Below are 26516 nucleotides of genomic sequence, written 5' to 3'. Positions count from 1 at the left end.
GAAGCTCTCAGATACTATAGTGATGAGCACCATAGAAAAACCTATGAGGAAATTAATGATTCTGTCTACAGAGCAGGGTTTGAACAGTGAGCGGTAAAGAAGGCCTGGGGCCACAAACTGAACAAGGAGACAGCAAAATATTGAATATCTGCTCATTAATTATTATTTCCTTTGTTAAAAAAATCCATTGTATGGCATCACATTGAGATGCACATGGGTCATTACCAGGATTAGAACCTTTAGCTCCACTGAATAGACCTCTGTCATTAGAATGGAGAGAGTAATTAGTAACAGTAGCAGGTTAGCCTCTATTTGTACCAGCACTAGAGGGGGATGGGACATTTGCCAGTGGGTTTCACAGATATCTGCTGGCAGCAGGGGAATGGTGAGACTCAGGGACTTTGGATTCCATTGCAAGCTCTGGAGGGCAGTGTATTCTAAAGGGCACAGACTCTTCTGCCCCTTCCCCCCAAAGCTTCACAGCTCTGCCCTGTCCCCTAAAACCTACCCCTGTCCTAGTCCTGTCTCTACCCCACCATTGGCCCCATCACTGTCCCATTCTCCTAACCTAGTCAGTCCCAGTCTCCACTCTTCAGGCTTCTAATCCCAGTCTTTGTCCAGTAAATGACTGCCTTCCCCAACTCATCTCTTCCTTTTCCCAGTCTCCTTGCCCAATCATTCTCAGTTCCTTCCCCCGACTTGCTTGTTTCTTCCCCTGCCTTCTAATTGCCTGCTCATGTTCCCCATTCTCACTAGCTCCACTCACGTTCCACATCCCTGCTAGGTCCCAGTCCCATTCTTCTTCCCTAAATTTCTCACCCAATCTCAGCATCCTCTCCTCACCTGGCTCTTTTTGCCCAACCAGTTCCACTTCTTCCTCATGACCCTGTTCCTTCTCAGATCTGTCTCCTCTCCTCCTTCGCTCCATCCCACTGATTCCCAGTCCTAGTCTCCATGCCCTTGTCAGCCTCCAGTCCCAGTTTCTGCTCCCAGGCACCCTGTCACATTCTACTCCCTCAGCCCTTCTCTACAACAACCTCGGTCCATCTTGTCATTTCTGTAATTGAATCAGATGGCTTCCTCCTTCACGCTGTATGGGTGCCAGCAGAGAGGGTTATTGAGTATAGCTGAGAAACAGGTTCCCTGCTCTTTATTTCAGTGCCAAGTTCTATCCTGACCCAGAGCAGCTGGGAGCAGTCATTACAGTGAAGGTCCTTTTGAGCCCCCATAACCCTATACTGAAGCATGCTCAGTTTACTCTGTGGGGATGATGCATGCACTATCTAGTCAATAATGCGCACTGTCAGAGGCTCAAGCATGCCTCGTGTACATAAAATCTTTGGAGATTTTAGCTGCTAAACACTAGCAAATGCAAACTGCAATTTATCAAAGGTTCATAATTAGGACTCAGTGTCTGTCATGGAGGTTGTGGAAGTCACGGATTTCATGACTTTCCGCGACCTCCGTGACTTCTGCAGCGGCCAGTGGCTGACCCTATGGCCATCCAAGCAGCTGACTCTGAGGCCAGCCACACCAGCTTCTGCTCGGGCGGCCCCTGGGGCAGCTGGCCAGAGCAGAGGCTGGTCGGACAACCCCTAGCAGTGGTCCCCAGGCAGCCGGCTGGAGCAGCCGTGGTCAGCGGGCACTGGCAGCGGATGCCACTGGCCCTGGGCACCTCCCCCCACCCAGCGTCCCCCCAAGATTTAATATGGGGTATTTTTAGTAAAAGTCATGGACAAGTCGCGGCTGTGAATTTTTGTTTATTGCCTGTGGCGCGTCCATGACTTTTACTAAAAATATCCATGACTGAATCCTAGCCTTACTCGTAACTTGGCTAACTATGGGCAGATTTTCAGGGGGTTGGCAAAAGACACATCCCTGACATAAAGGCCACCCTCTACCAAATGTCAAGTCCCTGCTCGAAAGCATGAGGACACTAATGCTTTCCAAAGAAAAGGTTCTCCGATTATTATTTTTTTTACATTGAAAACCAGTGTATTTTTCTTTAATCTCAATCAGAAACAGCTGAATGGTTATGGCTAAAAATTAAAAATAAAATAATAATAATAATAATAATAATAAGGGGGAGGGGGGGCACCAAGGCAGTCACCCAGCATTGAAAATTTCAGCCCAAACAGTTAAAGTTTGGCAATGTTAAAAAAATAAAGAAAGAAATGGAATACAAGATCTTATAATGAAAAGCATAAGGAAACCTTAGTAAGGAGCTGGTCTACCAGCCTCACCTATAATAAATATTTTACCATTTTTAGACTCAGACTGCAGCATGAATCAGGAATGAATACCTCATGCTCTTCCTTCTCCATGTACAATATTAAACAATTGGTCAAGTGCATTATGGGAGCTTGTCTGCCTCAAGCATAAGCAATTGCTGGAGAGAGCATACTAGATTTGGCAAACAGTGCAAGCTAAGCAGAGGATCTGCATACATTCACTATCAGGGCAAAAGTGTAAAAAACCCTTGCTCCAAGGTTTTGCATTTGTTCAGAGACCAGTGTTTCAGAACTCACCTGTGTGTAGAAACCGCTAGCTGCCTCTAGGAACAGAGAAAGGTTCGCCTGAACTTCACTCCGATTCGGGTTTGCTCGGTTTTTTGCCTGCCCCTGAAGTGTCGTGATCTGATTCTTAAAAGCATGATTCCAGCTGAGAATAAAACACAATTCTGTTGGCTACAGCAGTGACTCACTGGGCAGACACTGAGCTCCCTGAGAATGGGAATAAACTGTTTGTTACAATTATATGGCACCTGGTGCTAACTCCATCAAAGCTCTCCACTTATTCTAGTGCCTTAACTGATCCCTTTTTAAATGGAACAGAATGTGCAATGGAAATCTAAAGTCAAAAAGGGAAGAACTGCAAGTTCCCCCCCAAATCTCCAAAAACCAAACAGATGGTTTGCAGCATTAACATTTATTTGCTGCCAGCACTAAACAGCAGGTCAAGCACTATTAGTCATAAAGCTTTGACCATCAGTCTCACGGACAGGTTAGAGAAACTGTTCAGGAACTGATGTCAGGCCGAAATGTCTGAAGATCCAGCAGCTTTAACATCATGCGCTTTCAGACTCTCTGCCAGGGACTGAAAGAAATGCAGACTATTAACCAAGGCTGGTACAAAAAGATGCTCCTGTTCCTCAAATAAGATCCAGGGGTAGAAGCTGGGGGACAATCCAGCAAGATCCTCACCTGGCTATGAGGAAGTCATACTGAATGTCCCACTAGACCGCTATCCCTAGATGATCTCTCCCCAATCTCTGGCATAAAGTCTTTGTCCCTAAATGAGTACGAATGAACATTTGGAGCTTCTCCATCACCAGCTTCCCGAACGCTCAGAATGGCAGTGTTAGGGAAGATTTCCTGCTCTTTTGATCTGTCTTTCCTTGATGGTAACAGAAAGGCAAATGCCTCTCTTCCCTCCTCCCTTCAACCTCACACAACTGAGGGGGTCTAAACACCACTAGTCCTCACTCCATAAGAGGATCTTCATCAGTGATGATTGCACCACCCTCTTCTCATGCTGATCACAGGGATACTTCCAGCTTGTTTTACTAATACATAGTACTCTACTTCTGTGCTTCAGCTGTAAGGCAGAGTGGCACTTGCTCATTTGTAAGTTAGAATTGACATTAGTGGGTAAGCAAATGTGGTTGAGTCTTTTGTTTTTGAGTCTATTGTTCTGAGCTGTGTCTCACTCACATGGCTCTCAAGTGGAGCTAGATCCCATCCCCTGACCTCAGTGGGAGCTACACTATAATTGCTAAGGTTGAGTACCCAAAGCCTTTTCCATGACAAAGATTATGTGGCAGAGCAGCTCCTCTTGGACATAGGTAAATAGGGAAAAACAGACTGTTTGATTAAAAAGGCAGGTCCATGGATTAGAATTCTCAAACAACTTTTTGGGACTGCTGCAGGGATTTCACTAGGAATTACATATTGGGAAGTCTCTATGTAACAAGTGACACACCTCTCTCCAACATTAATCAGTTCCATAAATCATGCATTTCACTCAGAGTATGTATGCTGCACATGCCTAAACAATGAACTATTATTTACAAGTCCTTTTTTGTGAGTACAAATCCATTAGAGATTTTCTGATGCACAGCAGGGTTTTCCCCAAAGTCCTTAAGGGCAGGAATTGTAAACATCCTTTCACTCTCCATTCCCATACATTCCTCCTAGTTCTTTAAATTCAGTGTAAGATTATTCAAAATGCATTTATTCAAGCTTCCACTTACAGAAAAATTGAGCCCATTTTATAGGTTGTACCCACTCTTCCATACATCTTGGAAGGATCCTGCTCTAGTACACAAACACATGTGAATACTTGTGATTAGAATACTTACAGGTCCTGTTCCACTTTCTTGTCTAAAGCATACTCCAGATCAGTTACTAGCATTTTCTGGTATAAATCCTGTAGAGCCTGTCTGGATGTCCAGACTTCAGCTGGACCCAGCTTCGAATCTGAGCATCAAAAAAACAAAAACAGATTTACCATGTCCCAGTACATACAACAGTGTCATTTCAATTGATTTTTCCCATTCCTGCCCCAGGAAAGAAATCATGTTCATGCCACACCTCCCTTCAATTACAGCTTCATCAAAAAACAAAAACTAGGAACACCAATGAATACCAGGAGATTTGCAGGCTTTGCAACAAAGGGCCAAAATGACAAGCTGCTAGAAACCAGAGGACTGCACATGAATTTCATATGAAAACTATTTTACCAAAAGCACATGAACATAATATTTATTGCAGTTCTGAAAAAGACTAAATTACCACTTATATAAATTCACCAGCAATAAAAACATGCTAATCTTGTAAAAGCCAAAAAATAGATGCTGCAAAGCTGCATTTTAGGACTTCACAGGCTACATTTGGGGGATCCACAAGTTAGTGTTTGACTCAGCAGTTCCAACATCTTTGGTGCTAGAAACCAGAGACAGATCTTTTCTATTATTGAGAATATCTGCTATTAATTTTTAAATAAGTATCAGATCAGTCATTACCCAAGACATATGAGCTAGGTCCAGTCCTGCTCTCTCCTCCCAGGTGGAAGATAGGGCTCATCCTACGTTACCAGCTGGGAGAGAAAAGGACTTGTCTCTCCATAAGTGTTTTAGGCACTGCATGTGAGTTTTAACTATTTAAGTTTCAGATTTTCATTTTCCATCTACAGCAGGGGGTATAGCCACTCGTAAAGCATTCTCCATTTATCCACATGGGAAGAATAGACTTAACAGGACACAACCTGCACACTCCAGAGTTCTTGGAAATCCCAGCTATTCACTAGATCATGTTTATAAGTAACTATTTGAACTCAGAATTTCAGTTAGGTCTCAATGTCTAAAGTTAAAATGAAATTTTACCACGTGCTTCTTTTATGCCCATCATCTCACTCCTATTAGGAGTCTGGTAAGCATTTTGTGTCACTACAGCACAAAGAAAAATAGGACTCAAACACAATTTTAGTAACTGCACTAATGGTGAAATAAAAGACAATTACCTGTCATGTCAGCCTTCAGGACTTCTGCCTGCCTGCAAGAGGAAGACAGGACAAGACATTAGATATTAACAAGGACTGATGAAGATAATCAAGTTACACCAAACAAGTGGGAGGATTTGTTGTTGCCGAGTTTTTTTTTTTTTTTTTTTAAACACAATTGCTTGAGTGCGGGACAAAGACAAGGATTCAAGTCTTTTTAGGGCTTGTCTATACTAGGTCAAACGAGTATTGTTTTGTAAAGGGATGTATAGAGGTACAAGTAATAGCCTTACAGATCTCTGCAATTAGAACATATCTGAACCTGGTCTACTCCTAAATGTTAGGTTGACTTAGATACATCACTCAGGGCTGTGAAAAATTTCACCCCGTCTGATGTAATTAGGTCAACCTAACCTCCACTGGGGGTACAGCGAAGTAGATAAAACAATACTTCCATTGACCTAGCTACTGCCTCAGGGGGATGGATTTACTACAGTGATGGAAACATCCCTTCTGTCACTGTAGTGTCTATGCTACAGTGCAGTTGCAGCATAGCTGCAGCTGTAGTGCTTATAGTGCAGACGTATCCTACATACCACGTTATGGAAGTAGACATTGCTCTGGCAGACTGTGACTTAATCCCAACAGGAAGCTGAATGGATGTCAACCTAAAGCTCTCCTCTATGCACTGTATAACCCATCTAGATAATGTCTCTAAAGAGATAGTGACCTATATGGGGGTGTGCATGTGTGCACAAGAGAGAGAGCAAGCGCGAGCGAGCGCTGCCTTTTCAGGTTGCCATAGTCCATCTAATATTGGAAGGGCAATTTTTTGATGGAGAACTCAGGACGTCAAACAGGCTGGGATATTTCTTCCATTGTAACAGATGGGAATTTCAGCGTCACTTGTGGACAGAATGGCAGTTCACAGAAAACATCTTCAGAAGAGGAAGCGGAAGCAACCCCTTCCACTTAATGTTCCAAACGAGCCATATGCTGCTTATCTGACAGTAGCAGGAACTATAGCAGAGGAAATGCTCCATGAAAGCAGGTGAAGTTGACAGATCCAGGATTCTCAGATCCAAGGAGAAAGACTTTTCCTGATCTCCAGTGGGAGAGATTCCTAAGTCAATGAGAACACAAAAGATTTCTATAATGCTTAAACACTATCTGTCATTCATGCCAGTAAACAAATTCATGCTCCACATCATATCTGGGAGGGTGCGATGATACACAGGCACCATATTGACCGGTGTATTCCTTCTGATGAGAATGGAACCCAGGAGGTATGCTGGTATGTCTAACCCATCCAATTCTTCCTCTGACTACAAGTCTATACTACAAATTATTGAAGACAATACAGGCATGTCTACCCTGCAATAAAACACCTGCACCTGGCCCAGCTCAGCTGACTCAGGCTCTCAGAGTACAGGCTGCAGGGCTATAAAATTGCAGCACAGATATTGGGACTTGAGCTGGAGCCCGATCTTTGAGACCCCCGCAAGGGGAGAAGGTCCAAGGGCCCAGACCCCAGCCCAAATATCTACACTACAATTTTATAGTCCTGCAGCATGAGCCCTGCAGCCCAAGTCAGCTGACACAGGCCAGCCAGAGATGTTTTATTACAGCGTAGACATACCCTACAAGACCTGGCATGTGTAAAATGGAGTGTTTGAGGGAGAAGGGGAGTGTCTGGGGGATATTTGAGACAACTTTTCTCACCTCTTCTCTGGCTGTGAGGAAGAGGGCATTCAAGGAGGATAACTAGCAGTAACCTTCATTTTATCCCCCTCAGAAGAAAAAGCTTGTCTCTTCAGGTTCTGGTAACTTACGGAATTGCCGACCTCTATGGTATACCTGCACTACCATAGTAAATGTTGGTACAGAGTGAATAGGAGATGAAGAAACTACTTTCTGCTCCAGAATAATCTTTGGATCCAATGCAGTCTTCAGAACTGGGGGATGACTTTTAAGCAGGGATATACATTCAACCAGAATCTTAGTCTTTGATTTAGGATCTGATGTTATCCAGTCTAGATGCAATCAATCTGAGGATTCTCTCAATTTGTACTTGCTAACAGAAGCCTTCTTGTCTTGCATATCTTGGAACTGAAATAGAAAGATCCGAAGGTTCCTCCCGTGGTTTGGCTTTCATCTCACAGGCTGAAACAGACTAAGTCAGGGTGCCTTTAAGGTCAGTCCAATGATTTGGGGGAAATTGATTGCACTGAGGTGCTGGATCTTGATCTTTGGGCAGTGATTGAAACCTTCTACATAGCGTTGTTCTGAATGCCAGAGGTGTAAGGAGCAGACACAGGCCTTTTCATCGTGAATACGGATCCCTTGGATGTGTCGGGTCCAAGAGGCTCTGCAACCAGAGATTCATGAAGCAGTAAGATTACAGCCTGTTGTCGCATTCCTTGTATATCCTCAGGGTAAGCGTGCTATAGACAGAGCACCTTGAAGGAGAGTGACCCTCCTCAAGGTGTTTTATGTGGGCATCCAACACCAGAAAGACTGCAAGACAAGAGGTGTGCCTTTCAAAAGCAAGTCTGAACTTTCAGATCTGACATGGAACCAGTAGTCAAAACTGAAATTAACTACTATCTATCATAATAAAAAAAAAATTTCCTTAACCAACTAACCTTTTCACTTCACACTAAAGTAAACCACTAAATTCTTTGAGAGAAGAATCCTGATTGGATAGATGTGAACCTCTCCAGATCTTTCTGCCGGTGTGGCTGGAAGGAACTAAGACAGCAAGCAGAGGGCATCACATCCCCTTTCATAGCCGTGTCTTTAGAATGTTCAGGAATGCAGAGAGGAGAGGTGGGAAGGATGCATGAGTGTTCTAACAGGCACTGCTATGAGGAGGTGAGGTTCCACTGCCTGCGCTGACAAAGTCAGCGCATTTCATGAATAGGAATGTGCAGGGGACACTAGAAAAAGAATTATAATTGATGTACCTATACCACAATAATTAGTAAACCTTTCCTGTGTAAACTAGCCCTTAAAGAGTAAGAACAGTTAGAGTTTCAATACGTAGGAATAATATTCCCACTAATGTCCCAAATCAAGCCACCATTGTGTGTCTATATGGAAGATGCATCTAATTCTTCTTGCAGTTTCACACTGGAGATAAAGTGCAATTTTTAAAAAAGGTATCTTATAGGCACATCATAACACTAGTTATATTGACTCACCCTTGAGTTTAATACCTAGAAAAAATAACTCATTCATAGTGTTAATTGTTAAGACTAACTCATTTCCAAGGATGAGTTTTCACCAAATCAATTACCAATTTATGTCAATTCTCTGACCTTAGAATAATTACTACCATTTAATATTAAACAAAAGAAACAACTATTAATAAAATGTGATCACTGGTGCAGCATATTTCAATAAACCATATCTGCCTATCTTGGAACACTACATTTATGATTTGAAATAAACAAAACCTCTACTCCTTTATTAAGTCCCTATACTTGTCATAATGCCATCCACATTTTGTGGGCAGGCCCTAACAAAGTACAAGTTTATAGAATAGGCAATGGACATTACTTATATATCAGGGCATGTCTATATTACAAACTTTTGCCGCCGCAAGTTACACTGGCATAAAGCCACTGCAATTAGTGTATCACTTGTGCACATGCATACTTGGCTCCTCGCCCTGGCACTACATGTACTCACTAGGAGTGAGTGTGTCAATATACAGTGCCAAGCACAATGGGTAGGTAACCCAGTCTGCAACCCACCGCCGCCCAATGCACTCTCTTTTGAGAAGTTTTGGCAAAGCACAGTGGGACAGAAAAAAGTTGCCAGCGGTGACTGGGAGTAAGGGGTCAGCTTCCTAGCATGCAACTGTCTCCATTCCATCATGTTATCTATATCCTATAATTTTTGTGCCTTTAAAAAAAACAACCCATGAACCTGCATGGCCTTCTTCGCTGTCTTCCATTTGACAGAAGCATGGAGACTGCACAGCTCTGAAATATTGTCATAAGTATTGCAAGCACAAGAAGCATGGTCCTCAAGTATTTGCAGAGCCATCTTAAAAACCAAAATCAGCATGGAACACTGATTTCTTGGAGGACAGATTGCTGTGCAACATAGTGAGAACCAATTCGAGGCTGTTGGTGGCATTCATGGAGCAGCTGCAGATAGTGGAGTGTCACCTCTGAGCCCAAGAAATGAAAACTGACTGGTGGGATTGCACTGTAATGCAGGTTTGGGATGATGAGCAAGGTCACATTCCTGGATCTGTGTGCCAAGCTTGCCCCAGCCCTCCAGCTCAGGGACACCAAAATGAAAGCTGCTTTGACAGTGAAGCAGCAAGTGGCAATCGCATTGTGGAAACTTGCAATGTCAGATTGCTAGAGGTCGTCAGGAAAAAATTTTTGAGCTTGAAAATCCACTGTGGGGGTAGTTCTGTGTGCAGGGCCATTATGACTGTAACTCTTGGCCAGGCATTCTCAAACTGGGGGTCGGGACCGCTCAAGGAGTCGCGAGGTTATTACATGGGAGGGGGTCGCGAGCTGTCAACCTCCACCTGAAACCCCACTTTGCCTCCAGCATTATATATAAAGATTTTAATTTATAAGGGGGGTTCGCACTCAGAGGCTTGCTATGTGAAAGGGGTCACCAGTACAGAAGTTTGAGAACCACTGCTCTAGGAAATGCGCTGGTCATAGTGGATGGATTTGCAGCAATGGGATTCCCAAACTGTAGTGAGGCAATAGACAGCATGCATATCCCTATTTTGGCATCAGACCATCTTGCCATAGAGTACAAGAGAAAAGGCTACTTTTCTATGATATTGCAAGTGTTGGTGGAGCACCAGGTACACTTCACCGACATCAACATAGCCGGTCAGGAAGGTGCATGACACATGCATCTTTAAGAACAAAGGACAGTTCAGAAACCCACAAACAAGGACTTTTTTCTCAACTGGCATATTAACACTGGCGATTTTGACATGCCAATGCTGATCCTAGGAGACCCACTCTACCGCTTAATCCCTCAGTTCAGGAAGCCATATGCTGGCCATCTCAACAGCACCAAGGAAAGATTCAACCACTGGCTCAGCAGGTGCAGAATGACAGCTGAATGTGCTTTTGGTAGACTGAAGGGACACTGGCATTATTTACTCACAAGATTGGATCTCAGTGAAAAAAAAATCCCAATGGTTATAGCTGCCCACTATGTCCTGAATAACATCTGTGAAACAAACGGGGAAAAGATGCCTGTTGTCTGCTGAGTGAACAGCCAGACATAAGGGTGATTACAAGAGCTCACTGCAGAGCTATATGGCTCAGTGAGGCTTTGAAAGAGTACACCTTTACCCCGCTGTAACGCAGTCATGGGGAGACAAAAATCCCTACCACGTTATAGCTGAAACCCCATTATATCGGGATAGGGGAGGCAGGGCTCCAGCGGTGATTTAAAGAGCTCCGGGCTCCAGCTGCTGGGGGAGCCCCAGGCCCTTTAAATCACCGGTGGAGCCTTGCTGCCACAGCCCCAGGGTAGGGGTAGCAGGGCTCCAGCAGGATTTAAAGGGCCCGGGGCTCCCCGCAGCAGCCGGAGCCCCAGACCCTTTAAAGCGTCGCCCAAGCCCCACTGCTGCAGCCCTGGGGTAGCAGCAGCAGGGCTCCAGCGGTGATTTAGATGGCCCGGGGCTCCCTGCAGCAGCTGGAGCCCCGGATCCTTTAAAGCGCCGCCGGAGCACCACTGCTACCACACTATACGCAAACCCGCATTATATCGGGTTGCGTTACAGCAGAGTAGAGGTGTACTTAACCACTGATCCACAGTATTCCATTGTACTGTACTGTGATCTACCTGGCCCTGCTATTTTGGGGCCTCTTAGGAATTGTTTGGTGCTTCGTATACAGATATAGATCACTGCCAATGCACCTATTAATTTTGCAGTGGTTGCTGTCCTTTTATGATTATTACACTATCACTGATCTAATGTGTTGTGTCACACTATACAGTAACAAGTGACTGGGGGCTTTTTGAACTTCTAGGAACTCTGCAGTATATGTTGTGAACTACTAATGATGAATTCTTTTCCACATAATAGAATTTTATTCAGTAACAAAACAAGTGCAAAAAAACAAAAAGCCTGTGCAATTTAGAAGTAAATACATTAAAAATTTAACATATTAATGGAACAGAACTTAAAGGGAAAGAACACTCAGGTCCATTTTAGCTATCCATACACCAAACTGTGGCTTTCACTGGTCAGAGTATGTGAAGCTGTGGTTGTTCTTAACGTTGCCCCAGGATGGAATGGTAGGGATAGGGATGCAGCCCCTGATGCCATATGGAATGTTTAAAGAGGTGTTGCAATGGAGTTCTCAGTGGACTACAAAAGGAGGCAAGCCTTGGACTGTTGAACCTGTAGGTCTGCAAGAGTCTGCAGCATCTGTTTGTTGCTGGAGAAGCCCCATTATGTCCTGATGCATCTCCCTCTCCTTTTTTCTGTTGGAGCTCCTAGTCTTTCTCCAGGATGTCTGCAATGTTCACCCTTCAGGCCCTTTGCTCACAGTCTGATGCAGCACTGGCTTGTAGGATCTCATGAACCCTGTCATCTCGAGTCCTCTCTCTCCTCTCTATCTGGCTCTGGAGTTCTGCAGGTGTGGAGGAGGAAACCCCTTGATGTCACAACGGAGCAGCTGTAGATAAAACAGAGGTACGATTGTCAATACAGTCACAATGGAAAGTGAAAGTTAAGATTCAGAATTCCCTTCCCTTGCTCCTCAAAAGTTTTAAACAAAACATGCTTATTGACATTTCTGCTTCAGAGTGCTTGTGCACGGTGCCACTCACAGCAATCATGGTGCGTATGGCCCGCCGGGGGGAAGGAAATGAGGAGGGAATATAGCTAGGTTGCATGAAATTATAAGTATAGGCAATGGCACTGAATACTGGCACCATTTTTCACAGGCAGTGGTGATTTAGCTGATATCTCACTCCTGAAGTAACAAAGACATACAGAGCACAGCTGCTGCTGGAGTCCCAAAGCCGCTGAAACTGTATGTTGTTAGCCTGTGTACTCCAATGATGCCTGCCCAAGTCATCACTGACTGGCGTGGGAAAGTGTCTTACTGTGGAGGAAGAAATAAGGCTGCCATCCCTAGAAACCTTCAGGAGAGAACTGCAGAGTACATCCATGAAAGTTTTATCGAGATCTTTCAGGATTCCAGGGACATCCCTGTTTATAAAAACAAACTGCTCCGTGGTGCCCCCTTCCTTAACTCTACAGAGGAATGAAAAGCAGGTAACTCTACCTCTCTTAGTTGTACCGCTATCTCTTCTAATATGAGTAAATTAATGAAAAGTCGATAGCTGTTTCCTGTTAAACTGTGGGCGCCATCAATACATTATTGTAATAGGAAATACAGTTGCACACTTACCCAAGGTTCCTTTCCCTGCACCATGCTCGCCCATGCTTGACTGCCAGGACTGCAGTGCAGTTTCAAACAGGTGCTGGTCACATAGCCCCCATCCTCCTCCTTGCTGTTCATGCCAGGGCCCTGTGACTCGGGCTCTTTGGAGGTATCCATGGTGGTCTGTGGGGTGGTAGTGGAGTCTCTGCAAGTATGGCATGTGGCTCTTTATAAAAGCAGCAGGTCTGTGGCTCACATCAGATTGACGGTTGGCCTCTCTGGCCTTCTGGTATGCCTGATGTAGTTCCTTCATTTTCATGTGGCACTGCTGCCAGTCCCTGTTGTACCCTTTCTCCTGCGTCCCCCATTAAATCTACTCTTATATGTCCCTTTTCTACAGCTGGTCCACAGCTGTGCTTGCACGAGCCTCTTCTCCTGGTCCAGATTATCCAATATTTCCTGTCTACTCCAAGCTGCAGTGCATCTGGAGCGGATAGCTGGCATGATCAGTGGCACATAACAGAGAGCTGCAGGTGTGCTTGGCAAGCCAATCAGGAAAAGGCATTTAAAAATAATAATAATAATAATAATAAAAAAATTGCAGGATTTTAAAAGGGGGAGGTGGGGGACTTCTGGCCTTTGGGGCAGAAGTGGAACTGACAACTGCAACCAGAGCAGTTAGTTTCGGGCACTGTGGGAGAGCTGCTAGAGAACTGTTAGGGTCGACGTAAGGAACGTAGTGTCTACACTCGCACTATGTCAACTTCAGTAGATTGACCGTGGTTCAACGCCCGTGGAGGAGGTGGTGTTACTGCACTGCTATGACAGTGCACTTACATCGGTGGGAGGCCAATTTAAGTGCAGGTACATGCACAAGTAGGTTGACGCCAGGCAGCTTACATCACCCTAACTTTGCAGTGTAGACCAAGCTTAAGTATATTTTAAATCATATACCTCTTCCTATGCTTCCTAGACTTCCAAGGAATTAGTCTATGGGTAGTAGAAATTATGAATGACAGTTAATCTCTCATCTCCAAGTCAGAATAGCTGTTGCAAATACAGGTGTCTGATTTATGGGTGAAGACAGGCTATCCCCTTCGTGGGCCTGTGACATACCCAGAGTACAATCCAGACCAATGAGTAGCTGTGTCACTCCTGACCGCAAACCTCAGATGCACTTTACACTGCTTTGCTGCTGTAGCCTCCAGCCTGGACTGCTCACAAACAGCCTCCAGCATGCAAGTCGCTCCCAGCTACCTACGTACGTACGTCGCAGCCATCCAGTCACTCTGGCTCTTACCAGCATTGGATATATTGCAAGGTACCCCAACACATCCCCAGTCCTAGATTTTTCCCCCCAGAAATATATGTCCTGTATTGCCCAGCCCTCTCCTGGATAACTAACTTATGTAAAGCCCATCATTTTGGTCTCCCATGTTTAAGAAGGATGAATTCAAACTGGAACGGGTACAAAGAAGGGCCACTAGAATGATCCGAGGAATGGAAAGCCTGTCGTATGAAAGGAGACTTGAGGAGCTCGGTTTGTTTTCCTTAACCAAAAGAAGGTTGAGAGGAGATATGATTGCTCTCTTTAAATATATCAGAGGGATAAATACCAGGGAGGGAGAGGAATTATTTCAGCTCAGTACTAATGTGGACACGAGAACAAATGGATATAAATTGGCAGTTGGGAAGTTTAGGCTTGAAATTAGACGAAGGTTTCTAACCATCAGGGGAGTGAAATTCTGGAACAGCCTACCGAGGGAAACAGTGGGGGCGAAGGACCTCTCTGGCTTTAAGATTAAGCTTGATAAGTTTATGGAGGGAATGGTTTGATAGGATAACGTGATTTAGTCAATAGGTCAATAATGTGCGACCACTGGTAATTAGTACCGAGGGTCAATGTTGGGATATTGAAAGTCTTTTTCCTGAGTGTCTGGCTGGAGAGTCTTGCCCGCATGCTCGGGGTTCAGCTGATTGCCATATTTGGGGTCGGGAAGGAATTTTCCTCCAGGGTAGATTGGCAGTGGCCCTGGAGGTTTTTCGCCTTCCTCCGCAGCATGGGGCAGGGGTCGCTTGCTGGAGGATTATCTGCTACTTGAAGTCTTTAAATCAGGATTTGGGGACTTCAACAGGTGACTAAAGGGAGAGAATTATTTCAGGAGTGGGTGGGTCAGCTTTTGTGGCCTGCATCTTGCGGGAGGTCAGACTAGATGATCATAATGGTCCCTTCTGATCTTAAGTTCTATGATTCTATGATTTTATTAATAGACATGATAAGCACACATCTTGTTACCTCAAATGGTGTTTCCCAAACACTTCAATTCAAACACACTAGATAAGATAAAACAAAATAAATTAACCAACTACAAAGAGAGATTTTAACTGAGTACAATTTAGGACGCATAAAAGTCAGAAATGGTTACAAGAAAAATAAAGATAAAATGCAACTGGTGTTTCATTTAACAGGCTATGTTAATTTCAAAGGACTCTCAACCTTCCCCACCCCATGCAAGCCTCCAAATCCTGCCAGCCACCTCAAACCCCTCACCCATACCTATGAGTGGCACAAGCCCCACTTCCCACCCCCATCACTCACTGCACCAACCTCCTAGGACTAAAACTGAATTACTACGGAAAGGGGCAATGAGGTGAAACACTGCTTACCATCTCCAAACTCTACCCAGGCTGGGGAAAAAAACTAATGAAATAGTATTCCAAAACTGAGGTACGAGAGTGTATCATTGTTGCCATGCAGACTTGAATCACCTACAATAACTACTTGTTCTGTTTCTCAACTCTCCCAGCGTCTTCCCCTGACACCAATCTCCAAAGACAGGACTGCTATCAGTTGCAGAACTCTGGACTCATGTCCAAGGCAGGAAAAGGAAGACCTAAGACAAAATGTTCGGAGACCTCCTGGCAGCATCCCAAAAGAGGGATAAATAGTGGAGTGGAGGGAAGTTCTCCTTGCAGAGAAAGACAGGTGATGCAGAGACAATCGATGCAGAGCTTGTGCAAAAGACAAACCATCTTGAGAACATGCCGCTGCAATGGCCTGCAGCCCGTGGAGCAATATGTTCCAGGAACAGCAGTACCTTTCACAAGGCTCCAACAGGTATTTCTGTAGATACCCTGTACTACAGGACCCTGAAAACAGCAAGTTCTAGAATCCATCACCACCCCCACAACAAACGAAGGTTCTTCCCACACTATTCCACATTCCAAGGAAAAGACGCCAGGCACAAATCACATGTACACAGGCCTGTGACCAGTACAGCACTGATATACATGTACTCAGTACTTAGTCCCGTTACACAACTGCACTTCAATGTTGGATACAATTTGTACTGTCATCTGTCATGCTATAATAAATAATAATTTTGGTTCAATAGCTGGTTTTTATTGTTTGCACTGCTTGACATTCAATAAAAGGTTATTTTGACAAATGTTGAATAAAGTTTCATAAAATACCACATTTCCACTGTCATTCTGCAACTATTCAGGGATAGTCAAACAGGTCCTTTCTCCTATCCAAGTGTCTAGTAAAAGGCAGCAAAAGCAAGTGAAACAGAGGGTAAACTTGGTCTAGAAGAATGACAAGAGGAATCAGATCACCCATAATGTTCATAGCGGTCCTGAGACCAAAATCATCATTTTTCATTAAACAAAACAGGCATGAGTTTCAAAAGAGCCTAACACCATGGACCTTTCCAGATCATCCCACATTGGTGAACCTGCCAGAGTGATCAACCAGGCCCTGGAGCACCATGGAGAAGTACCCCTTTCTGTTTATGAACTCTCAGGCCTGGTCAGGGAGAGAGGGAAACAAAGAATAGGCACGTGGATTGCATTAATGGGCCACCAATACGCATCAGGAACCCTAGCTGTGCAAATACATCAATAACCTGCTGCATGCTGCCAAGATGAATAACTCATGCCATCAGCACCTTCTTAAAACATGCCTCCATGACAACAACCCCAACAGTTGATCTACCAACACCAAATTGCTGTTGGTTGGTAGCTAACTAATCATAGGTGACAAGCTTCCAGATGGTGATGGCCACATTCTTCTCCACAGTGAGTAGAGAGCTCACATTGGTATGATGCTGCTATGTTCTGTGCAGATCTTTAGGAAAGTGCTCTTTGTCATCCCAAAATTCTGCCTCAACTTCTGGTTAGCATCATGTTCCTTTACTACCAGAGTTGGTTTCTCGACCCCAGAAATGGCACTCAATGGAATGAAGATGTTCCAGGAAAGCTTTATACACAATTAACTGTTTGCTCTCATCCTCCTCTGCCTGCTCTGCTGAAAACGACTCGCCAGTGTGGCAGCTGGCTGCCAAAGCCACCTGGATACATGACTCCAAATACATGCACAGCAGCATCTATGTATTAATGAACGCCTGGACTGTGGGATGCCGCTGTGTTCCTTTCACGCTCACTGACAGCAGTTAGAAAGTGCTCCTAACTCACAAGATAGATGAATCATGGGATGTGTTCAGAGGAATCTCAGCAATGTTGCTATGACCTCTATATCCCAGATTTCCAGTGGGTGTCCCACAATGTGCTGAGACAAAATCCCCATAATGCATAGAACCCAGCAACAAGATAAAGCACCATGGAATACCTGCCCAGAACACTAAACGCTTATTTTGAAACAAGTTAGTGCCTTGTGTATGCAATGATTCAGAGGGTAGTAGGCAAGAATGAGCTGCGTGGATGCAATTAGTTTGGAATAGTTATTCTACAAGAGCACACACAAAGGTAATCTGCAAAACCCCACTATGTAGACAAGCCTTTAGTCTATACGACCCTGAAATCCTTCTAATACTTTATCCACGCTGGGGATTTTTTGGAGGGGAAAAAAATCCCCACTGTTATTCCCCAGTTGCCCATACTAGCTTTTCCAATATTGCTAAAAAGCCTCTTGCAGCTCCTGAGGTTTACCACCATGTCATCTAAGCCTACTCAGAGCAGGTCTAACTGAAACAGGTAAATGCCAGCTATCATAGAAGCTTTATCTCCCTTAGAACTCCCAATATAAACATGACCTCCATTCCAAAGTTACTTTTTTAAAAAGTTAAAATATAGAGGAAGAGCTATGAGTGCAAATATGTATACATTTATGAGAATTTCTATGAGACAAGAGTGAGTGATAAGATATATACATATTCTAACAAATTATTCATCTTGGTAAGGAGGAAACTGCTATTTAAGTGCCTAAAGAAAATATATAAGAAACTAGAATCTTCTCTCTCTTTAGTAAAGTTATAATCAGGGCTGTCAAGAGATTAAAAAAATCGTGATTAATCGCGCTGTTAAACAATAATAGAATACTATTTACATAAATATTTTTGGATGTTTTCCACATTTTCAAATATATCGATTTGAATTACAAACAGACTACAAAGCGTACAGTGCTCACTTTATTTTTTATTATAAATATTTGCACTGGAAAAATAAAAAATAGTTTTTCAATTCACTTAATACAAGTACTGTAGTGCAATCTCTTTATCACTAAAGTTGAACTTACAAATGTAGAATTATGTACAAAAAAACTACACTCAAAAACAAAAAAATGTAAAACTTTAGAGCCTACAAGTCCACTCAGTCCTACTTCTTGTTAAGCCAATCGCTAAGAGAAACAAGTTTGTTTACATTTACAGGAGATAATGCTTCCCTCTTCCTATTTACAATGTCACCTGAAAGTGAGAACAGGCAGTCGCATGGCACTGTTGTAGCCGGCATTGCAAGATATTTACGTGCCAGATGCGCTAAAGATTCATGTCCCTTCATGCTTTGCTCACCATTCCAGAGGACATGCGTCCAGGCTGATGATGGGCTCAGCTCAATAACTATCCAAAAGCAGTGCAGACCAATGCATGTTCATTTTCATCATTTGAGTCAGATGCCACCAGCAGAAGGTTGATTTTCTTTTTTGGTGGTTCGGGTTCTGTAGTTTCCATGTCGGAATGTTGCTCTTTTAAGACTTCTGAAAGCATGCTTCATACCCCATCCCTCTCAGATTTTGGAAGGTACTTCCGATTCTTAAACCTTGGGTTGAGTGCTGTAGCTATCTTTAGAAATCTTACATTGGTACCTTCTTTGCGTTTTGTCAAATCTGCAGTGAAAGTGTCCCTAAAACAAACAACATATGACCACTGCTGGTCACACATTTATTTCACTAAACTGACCCTTCATTTCCTGTATTAGATTCCCTCGATTTGTTGCTGGCATTTTTTAGAATGTTGACTTTTATTATTTTATTTAATTCTGGATGTTATTTTGTACAAGAGTTTTTATCAGGAGATGTTTTATAAACAAGTTTATTTGAACATCAGGGATCAAATTATTGTATCCAGACATCCCATCCTGTTCTATGGGAGAAAAACCATTCATTTCCAGTACAAACTAAGTCTGTTTACATGTCATGATGTTTACATGTCATGATGAAGGAATATTTCATATTATCTCCTATTTCTATTATGCACAAATTTAGAGAAGTATGGTTCAACAACTATATCTGGAAGTTCTTGATCTATGTTGTATGCACAGTTCCCCATTCAAGTCTGGGTATGTGTGTTAGCAATTCCCAAAGTAGAACTTGTTATAGTTGGATTTTGTTACTGTTTTGAATTCTATATTAGTGTGTAATAAAAAAAATTGTGCTCTTCCAGTATGAATTTCAAATACACACATTAGCGCGCCCATGAAGTCGTTGCCTAGACTTGTTCTGTTAAGACAAATTGGTGGTTTAGAATAAGGCAAGAGGATCTTTTTAGACAGTTGAAAAGTATAACAAATAAATTGTAAGCTTAAAATGTAGTTAGAGATCCAATTTGATATAGGCAAAATTTAAAACACAATCTCAGTCTAATCTAGTGACTGTAACAAGAGGATGCATTTTCATGAAGTTAGTAAGTATCATGACTCTCAAAAAAGGGAAATATTTTGATTTCAGGACTGAAATCTTAAGTCACACTGAGAAACATGTCACACTTTAGCAGTGACAGGATGAGAAGGCAACCCAATCCTCATGAAAATTTTTACATTAATTTTTCCTACATACACTTGTAAAATAGCTTTCAACACCTTTCTATCAAAGATCCTGTCAGGTAGTTAACATTCGACAATCCATTTTTCTAAATTCACATTTTTCATAATCTAATCTGCATTATGATCTGATTTACCAGGTGAAATACTCGCACATGCTTTTTAAATTTTACCTGGTTTCTTAGGAAGTGGTAGATAAAGAGACGTATGGCAGTTTGTTTGGTATACATGTGGGCAGAAAGCTAGAGTCTTTCTTGTGGAGAGGTAACAGAGGGCTAACCTTGAAGTTATAAATTAGTGTAAGCTGTATTATTCTTCCCCACCCCACCCCGCCCACAAAATAAAGTCATGTCAAAAGCAAAAATAGAGAACAAGTTCCTTAGAACTCCTGGTGTTTTCATATGTTACGGTCTCACCTAACAATTATTTAAAGAATTAAAAATATATTTCACAAGTCAGTTAACACACAATCATCTCCATTTTAAACACATATAACCAGCCCCCAGTCTCATCAACAATAAATCTGAGAGGAACTCTCAGTAACTCTGCAAAGTGTAAACAGAAAATAATCTGCATCACTACCAACCAGCCTGTTAAAATCTTCCTCCTAGCTTCAAAGGTGCCTTTCTTGGGACACCTGGTCACAGTGGCCTCGCATTATATGAAGCACCAATGGGGCTGCTGACTACATAAGAGCTGCCATACTGGATCAAACCAATGGTTCCTCTAAGTCCTGTATGACAGTGCCTAGTACTAGAAGCTTCAGAAGGAATGGAATAATGTATCCATACAAGACATTTCTTCTTAACCCTTGTCAGTCAGTACTCTGGTTATGTCCTGTAGCACATGGAGTTTAAGTCCTTCTAAAAATTATCCATATAAATGTCTAAATCCTATTAAGCTCCTGGCCTTAGTAATATAGTGCGACAATGAGTTTCACAGGTTACTTAGGTATTGCATAAAAATATTTTCTATCATCAGTTTTAAATGTTTTGCCTTTCAATTTAATTGAATAGTTGTTTACATCTATAAACAAAAATACTGCAAGGCAATAGCAAAGATGAAACCTCTCATACATGAAAGCTTTCCCATGAAGTTCTTTCAAGTCCATAAAAGATTTAAGGAATCTCTTTGGAAGCATTCAGTAATCTTCCTGGAAACCTGAAGCCATGCAAGCAGTCATCTATCAGAGTGCAAATGCCCAAATTAATCTCAAAATACTAATATGCCTGCCACACGTTTTCCATACCTTCCTCCTATCTATAACTGTCAGTTTTCTTGGGTTAATTACCCAGACTGTCACCTGCAAAAGAACTATTACTTACCTTGCAGTAACTGTGGTTGTTAGAGACGTGCACCAAGAGTGGAATCAGTGCAGAAAACACACGTGCCCTATGCACACAAAACTGGATTCTTTTGGCCATGTCCATTGGGGCTGCATCTGTACCCTAGATGTTCTTGAATTCCTACAATCTAAGCACACAAATGGCAGAGCAGGCCCAACCATTCCTCAGTTCCTTTGCCAATACAAAATGCTGAAGTATTAGAACTCTGTAGAGTAGAGGGGAAGGATGACAGCCTGTGGAAACCACATGGACAACACATCTTGAAGAACCAGTTACTGTTCTGTCTTCATGTGGAAAATCACTTTAAGACAGAATCACTTGGATTCCACTCTTGGTGATGAACAAGCTCTTGTCTCTGCATGCTTGAAGGTGGGTACTAGGAGTCCTATTTAAACAATAAAGGCAGGACAGCTTTACCAAAAACAGGCTTACGAACTGGGAGCCTCTATTAAATAAAAGTGTCTTGTAAGTGAGTGGACCAAGCTCAATGCAGCAGCTCTACAAATTTCTGAAATAGGAACAACAAGGAGTCCAGTGGCACCTTAAAGACTAACAGATTTATTTGGGTATAAGCTTTCCTGGGTAAAAAAACCCACTTCTTCAGATGCATGGAGTGTAATGCATCTGAAAAAGGGTTTTTTTTTTTACCCAGGAAAGCTTATACCCAAATAAATCTGTTAAGGTGCCACCAGACTCTTTGTTGTTTTTGTGAATACAGACTAACACAGCTACCCCTGTGTAAACGGGTCGGACTCACCCCCGCGGCGCCTCCTGCTGGTGACTCCAGGGAATTAGCTCGTTCCAGCACTGGAGCGCCCCCTGCAGGCCAGTGATCCGCCTGTCCTCTGGCCCCGAGTCCCTCCCTGGACCCCGGTGCCCTTTTACATGGGGTGCTGCCCCCTGGCAGTAACCCCTTTCTCTCACGATCTCCCCTCCTCAGGGAACCCCCACCCTCTATCCCCACCTTGCCTCAGTGTATGGCTACTGCCAGTCATTTTCTAGTCCGACGCCCTGGGGCAGGCTGCAGTATCAGCCTATTCATCACTGGCAAGGAGGGTTTGGACCTGCTGCTTTGGCCTACCCCGGGGCTGCCCTCTGCAACCCCCAGTACCTGTTAGCCCAATGCTAGGCCGCAGCCTGGGCCTTTCCAGGCTGGAGCTCCCCAGCTCCTCAGCCTGTCCCCAGCCCTGCTTCACTCAGGTACCCGGTCTAGTTCCCTGCAGCCAGGCCCTTCTCTCTCTGAAGGCAGAGAGAGACTGTCTGGGCTTCTGGCTTCCCTGGCCTTCTTATAAGGCCCTGTGGCTCAGTTTGGGGCGTGGCCCCAGCTGCAGCCACTTCCCTAATCAGCCCAGCCTAAAGGCTGTTTTCTCCCACCACAGCCCCTTCCCAGGGCTGTTTTTAACTCCTTCAGGGCCGGAGCAGGGGTTCACCCTGCTACACCCCGATACTTGAAACAGGAACATTCTTCAAATAGGCAACAGAGGATGCCTGAGCCCTAATATGGCTAGGTAGAGTTAACCTAACTCATAACATGTTCTTACACAGCTGAAGACCCTCTGAGACAATCTCTTCTGATGGCTGTGAGGCACTAGAACTGACCTTCTTGAATAAGTCTACATCTTGCAGAGGCGGGGGGGGGGGAGCGTAAAAAAAGGGATATCCAAGCTGGGTACGTGCCCCCAAGGAGCCTTATAAGGCCAAGATTCAATGTTGTAAGGATAAGGGGCTGGGAGCCATGGCAGTGACTTATCAGAATGAATGTTTCCCACAAGATTCCTGAAGTCTGTTTCTGTATGGACAATCTTTGAATTCCCTATCAGGCCAGTCAGGCTCATAAAAGTGGGAATGAGATGAGAGGGTTGGGATACCTCCCTACTACATTCAGAGGGGGAGAAAGAAAAAAGGTATACTTCCTCCAAGGGAGGAGCTAGCCTATCTGGTGTCTTGGGGTGAGCTTTTGCACAACTCGAGCAGAAGATCTTATAGGTATTGTGGTAGTATTAGGAGTGGTACAGAGGCAGAAGTACCTCTAGTTGCACATGAGAGCAAGGATGATATTGGTAATGCCATCACCGCAAGATCAGTTGGTACAGAGAAAGCCAACGTCTGAGTCTTCAGCGCTAGAACAGAGGGAGTGCAGATGCAAGTTTTAGATGGCACCGTGGGTATCCAGAGACCAACTGGTGCAGAGGTGAACCAATATGGGCTGTGAACTGCCTTTCAGCTGAGCATCAACACAGCAGCATTGTAGGGATTTACCTCACTTTAATACACAGAAAAGATGATCCACGCCTACATTCTCTTGGAATGGTGCTCCTTCTTATCCTTTTCTGACAACTAACTGAAAGAGTCTTGGCTGCTCTGTAAATTCAGCAGTCAAAAGGATTCAATCTTTCAGATGAAGAATGAGCTTGGGACCTCAGAGTAAAGCTGCAGCTCACAGGAGCACTAGCCAAAGAGGACTACTCAGGCCTGATTAGATTTTTTTTTTTTCAGGCTCTCATCAAGCATTCCAGAAGAAAGAGCTTGAGCTGGGCCTCTCTTGCCTTCTATGTCCTCCTGTAGAAGACACAGCTCAAGCATCTGCCAGATATGTCCCTAATCAAGGCAAAAGAGTCACCTACAGCACCCATCACTAAGTGGGATAGACACCATACAAGAGGCAGGTTTTAATCATGGAGAATTTGTATCCACCACAGTGACTGAACTGGGCATATCCCACCCCCAATCTACTATTAAAAAGTTATTTTGATATTTGTTAACAGACATGATACAAAAACTATACTAAGTATACTATATAACTTCCTGCTACTAACAAGCTTAACAAGAGATCGCACACTGCACAGAGTAACTGGACACCAACATGGTTCTGTCTCTCTGCCATGAGCCCACCCTGTTCTTTATACCCTTGGGTAGCAGCACAAGGACATCTAGGGCACAGGCACAGCTCCAATGGACAATGCTGGCCAAAAGAACCTGATCTTGTGCGAACAGGCAGTTGGCACACAGAGTGGAGTTCACATGGACAATCACTCAAAGAAGAAAGGTTACTTCTGAGCAATATTTTAATACATTTAACTTGGCTACATTCAAATTATGATCCCTGAACCTTCCACCCTACATGATGAAATGCTAGGTCATCCCAATTTCAGATCAGAAGGAACAACTTTCAATTAAACTTCTTAAAAAGGAGGTGTAGGCGCAGATGACAGGGAGGTCAACCACAAGGACAACTTTGTTTCCATCACCCAGGACATTAGAAACCATACCAGAACATAGCCGTGATCCATAAATGGCCAATTTGTGTTTTACAAAATGCCACAGGTGGGGTAAAAATTCATTCCTAACCCCAGATGGTGCCCATTTTACACTCTGAAGCAAAAGAAACAGAAAGCAATTAAAAAGATGGATAGGAAAGGAGAGTTATTACAGTGCTATTACAATTCCAAAATATAACTGCACTATTGAGTTCCACAGGTTGTGTGGTAAGTGTAAAGACAGTTTTTTAAAACAAATTTAAACTTTGCTGCTTCTTAATTGTATTGAGTTTCTTGGGGCACTTAGACAACCACCTCTATTCCTCTCTTTTTGCAGAGAACTACCACCAACATATTCATGGCTAATCCATGCTCTTCTAAAACAATGTGTTCAGTATAATGCCAGTCACAGAAACTGACCTATTTCAGGTTCCTTTTCTCTACATTACTCCTCTTGGAAATTAAATTTTCCGCAATATACATATGTGCCTTTAACACAGCAGGATCCATGCAGCATAGAGTAAGAATGCTATGTACAACAGCATTGACCCATTAGCTACAGAGGAAATGTTGTTCAGGGTGGACTGATATTTTAAAAATGGCAATGTATAGAAGGGGTTTGTTCCTGAAGCAACTATAAAATGATTGAAAGATCCAAATTCCTCAGTCTTGGGCAGTTCAAGTCTGATGAAGTTATTAAATGACCATCCTAAAATACCTTTACAGGAAGTGCAAGTAGATGCAGTCCAAGTTGGACATATTCTTCTTTTCCCAGCTCCTTGGTTTGCATCCATGTTGCTGAAATTGGTAGAAGTTGTGAAAAAACAATAACGTGATTTCAAAATACCAATCTCGGTTACACTGCTACTGTTTACCTTTGTCGCAAAAGAAATCACACCTCTGCCTCATATGGAGCACATTTTGGGTAATATGCATCATCCTTTGACTAAGGATCTCAAAGTGCCTTCCCAAGATTAGAAAAGTTTGAATGTTCACTGAAGAGAGATCATTACAGTAATAGTCTAACCAGGAAGCTGCAGTACAGATTAAATCTAACAAAAATGTCATAATATGGCTAAAATAACGTTGAAACATTCAACAAGATTCCTATCACAATCCATGCAGGACAGTAGCCAAGGAAAGTCATAACATTACCCTACCCTCTCCACTGAGCATCTGGAGCAATTTCAGATCAGCCATAAAGATACAGCCTGCAGGGAAACATGGGATAGTGAATAAACAGGCTTCGAACAAGGTCAGCTACAGCAAGTAAATATTAATACAGCATTTAAAACCCTTACTTAAGACTGTGGATGTCTAGTGATTAGAGGACAGGAACTGAGGTTTTACTCTCAGTTATAACATTTACTATTAAACCTGGGGAAAAAGTTCCTTCACCTCCGTGCCTCAGTACACCAACCTATAAAATGGCTATAATACATACTCATATTAACTGTCTATAGAACAATCGAGTTCAAGTGAAAGGTACTGTAAAAACAAAGCATTCCTAAACACAGTTTCCTGATAATACTGCTGCTATTAATGCAGTCCATTCAAGCAATTAGGAGTTTCCAGGAGACAAGCTTCTATGTTGCAGAATATTTCAAGTCTACAAATCATCTACTACCAGAGAATCTCATGGTAAGCAGCCCAGTGCTCAAATAACAACATGTTCACAAAGCTTTCTGCTGGAAATCTGCCACACTAGATTGGAAAAATGTCTACAATATCTCTCTCTACTCCCACACAGTTAATCATACACCAATAGTAATAACTTCCAATAGTAAGAGACTTGCTGCAAACTTGCACCTCTTGTGAAACTAAGGGGTTGTCGACACAGAAATTTACTGGCAGAACTATACTAGTATAATTATAGAATATAACTGCATGTGTGCTCTTACTGCAGAATAAGTGTACACACAAGGAGTTATAGCACTATAATTATAGTACTATGGTTCTGCCAG

At 43.1% G+C, this 26516-nt stretch overlaps 1 protein-coding gene across 5 annotated transcripts in view; it reads right to left on the bottom strand.

Annotated features, from left to right (window-relative positions):
- SMG7 (SMG7 nonsense mediated mRNA decay factor) overlaps positions 1–26516 on the bottom strand; it is a 102355-nt gene that overhangs the window by 61805 nt on the left and 14034 nt on the right. For 4 of the 5 annotated variants that reach the window (XM_039483754.1, XM_039483756.1, XM_039483753.1 and 1 more), the window contains 3 exons: positions 5521–5552; positions 4361–4478; positions 2529–2661 (listed from right to left, as the gene is read on the bottom strand). In XM_039483754.1, the coding sequence (XP_039339688.1) occupies positions 2529–2661; positions 4361–4478; positions 5521–5527 (258 nt within the window). In that variant the 5' untranslated portion in view covers positions 5528–5552. Of the gene's footprint in view, positions 1–2528; positions 2662–4360; positions 4479–5520; positions 5553–15560; positions 15581–26516 lie in introns of those variants that run through there. The other variant, XM_039483757.1, reaches the window with a different exon arrangement.

This window comes from Mauremys reevesii, linkage group 8 (genome assembly GCF_016161935.1).
Source record: "Mauremys reevesii isolate NIE-2019 linkage group 8, ASM1616193v1, whole genome shotgun sequence".
Taxonomy (NCBI): domain Eukaryota; kingdom Metazoa; phylum Chordata; order Testudines; family Geoemydidae; genus Mauremys; species Mauremys reevesii.
The sequence above is the reverse complement of the archived record's forward strand: the minus strand, read 5'-3'. Positions and strand labels throughout refer to the sequence as shown.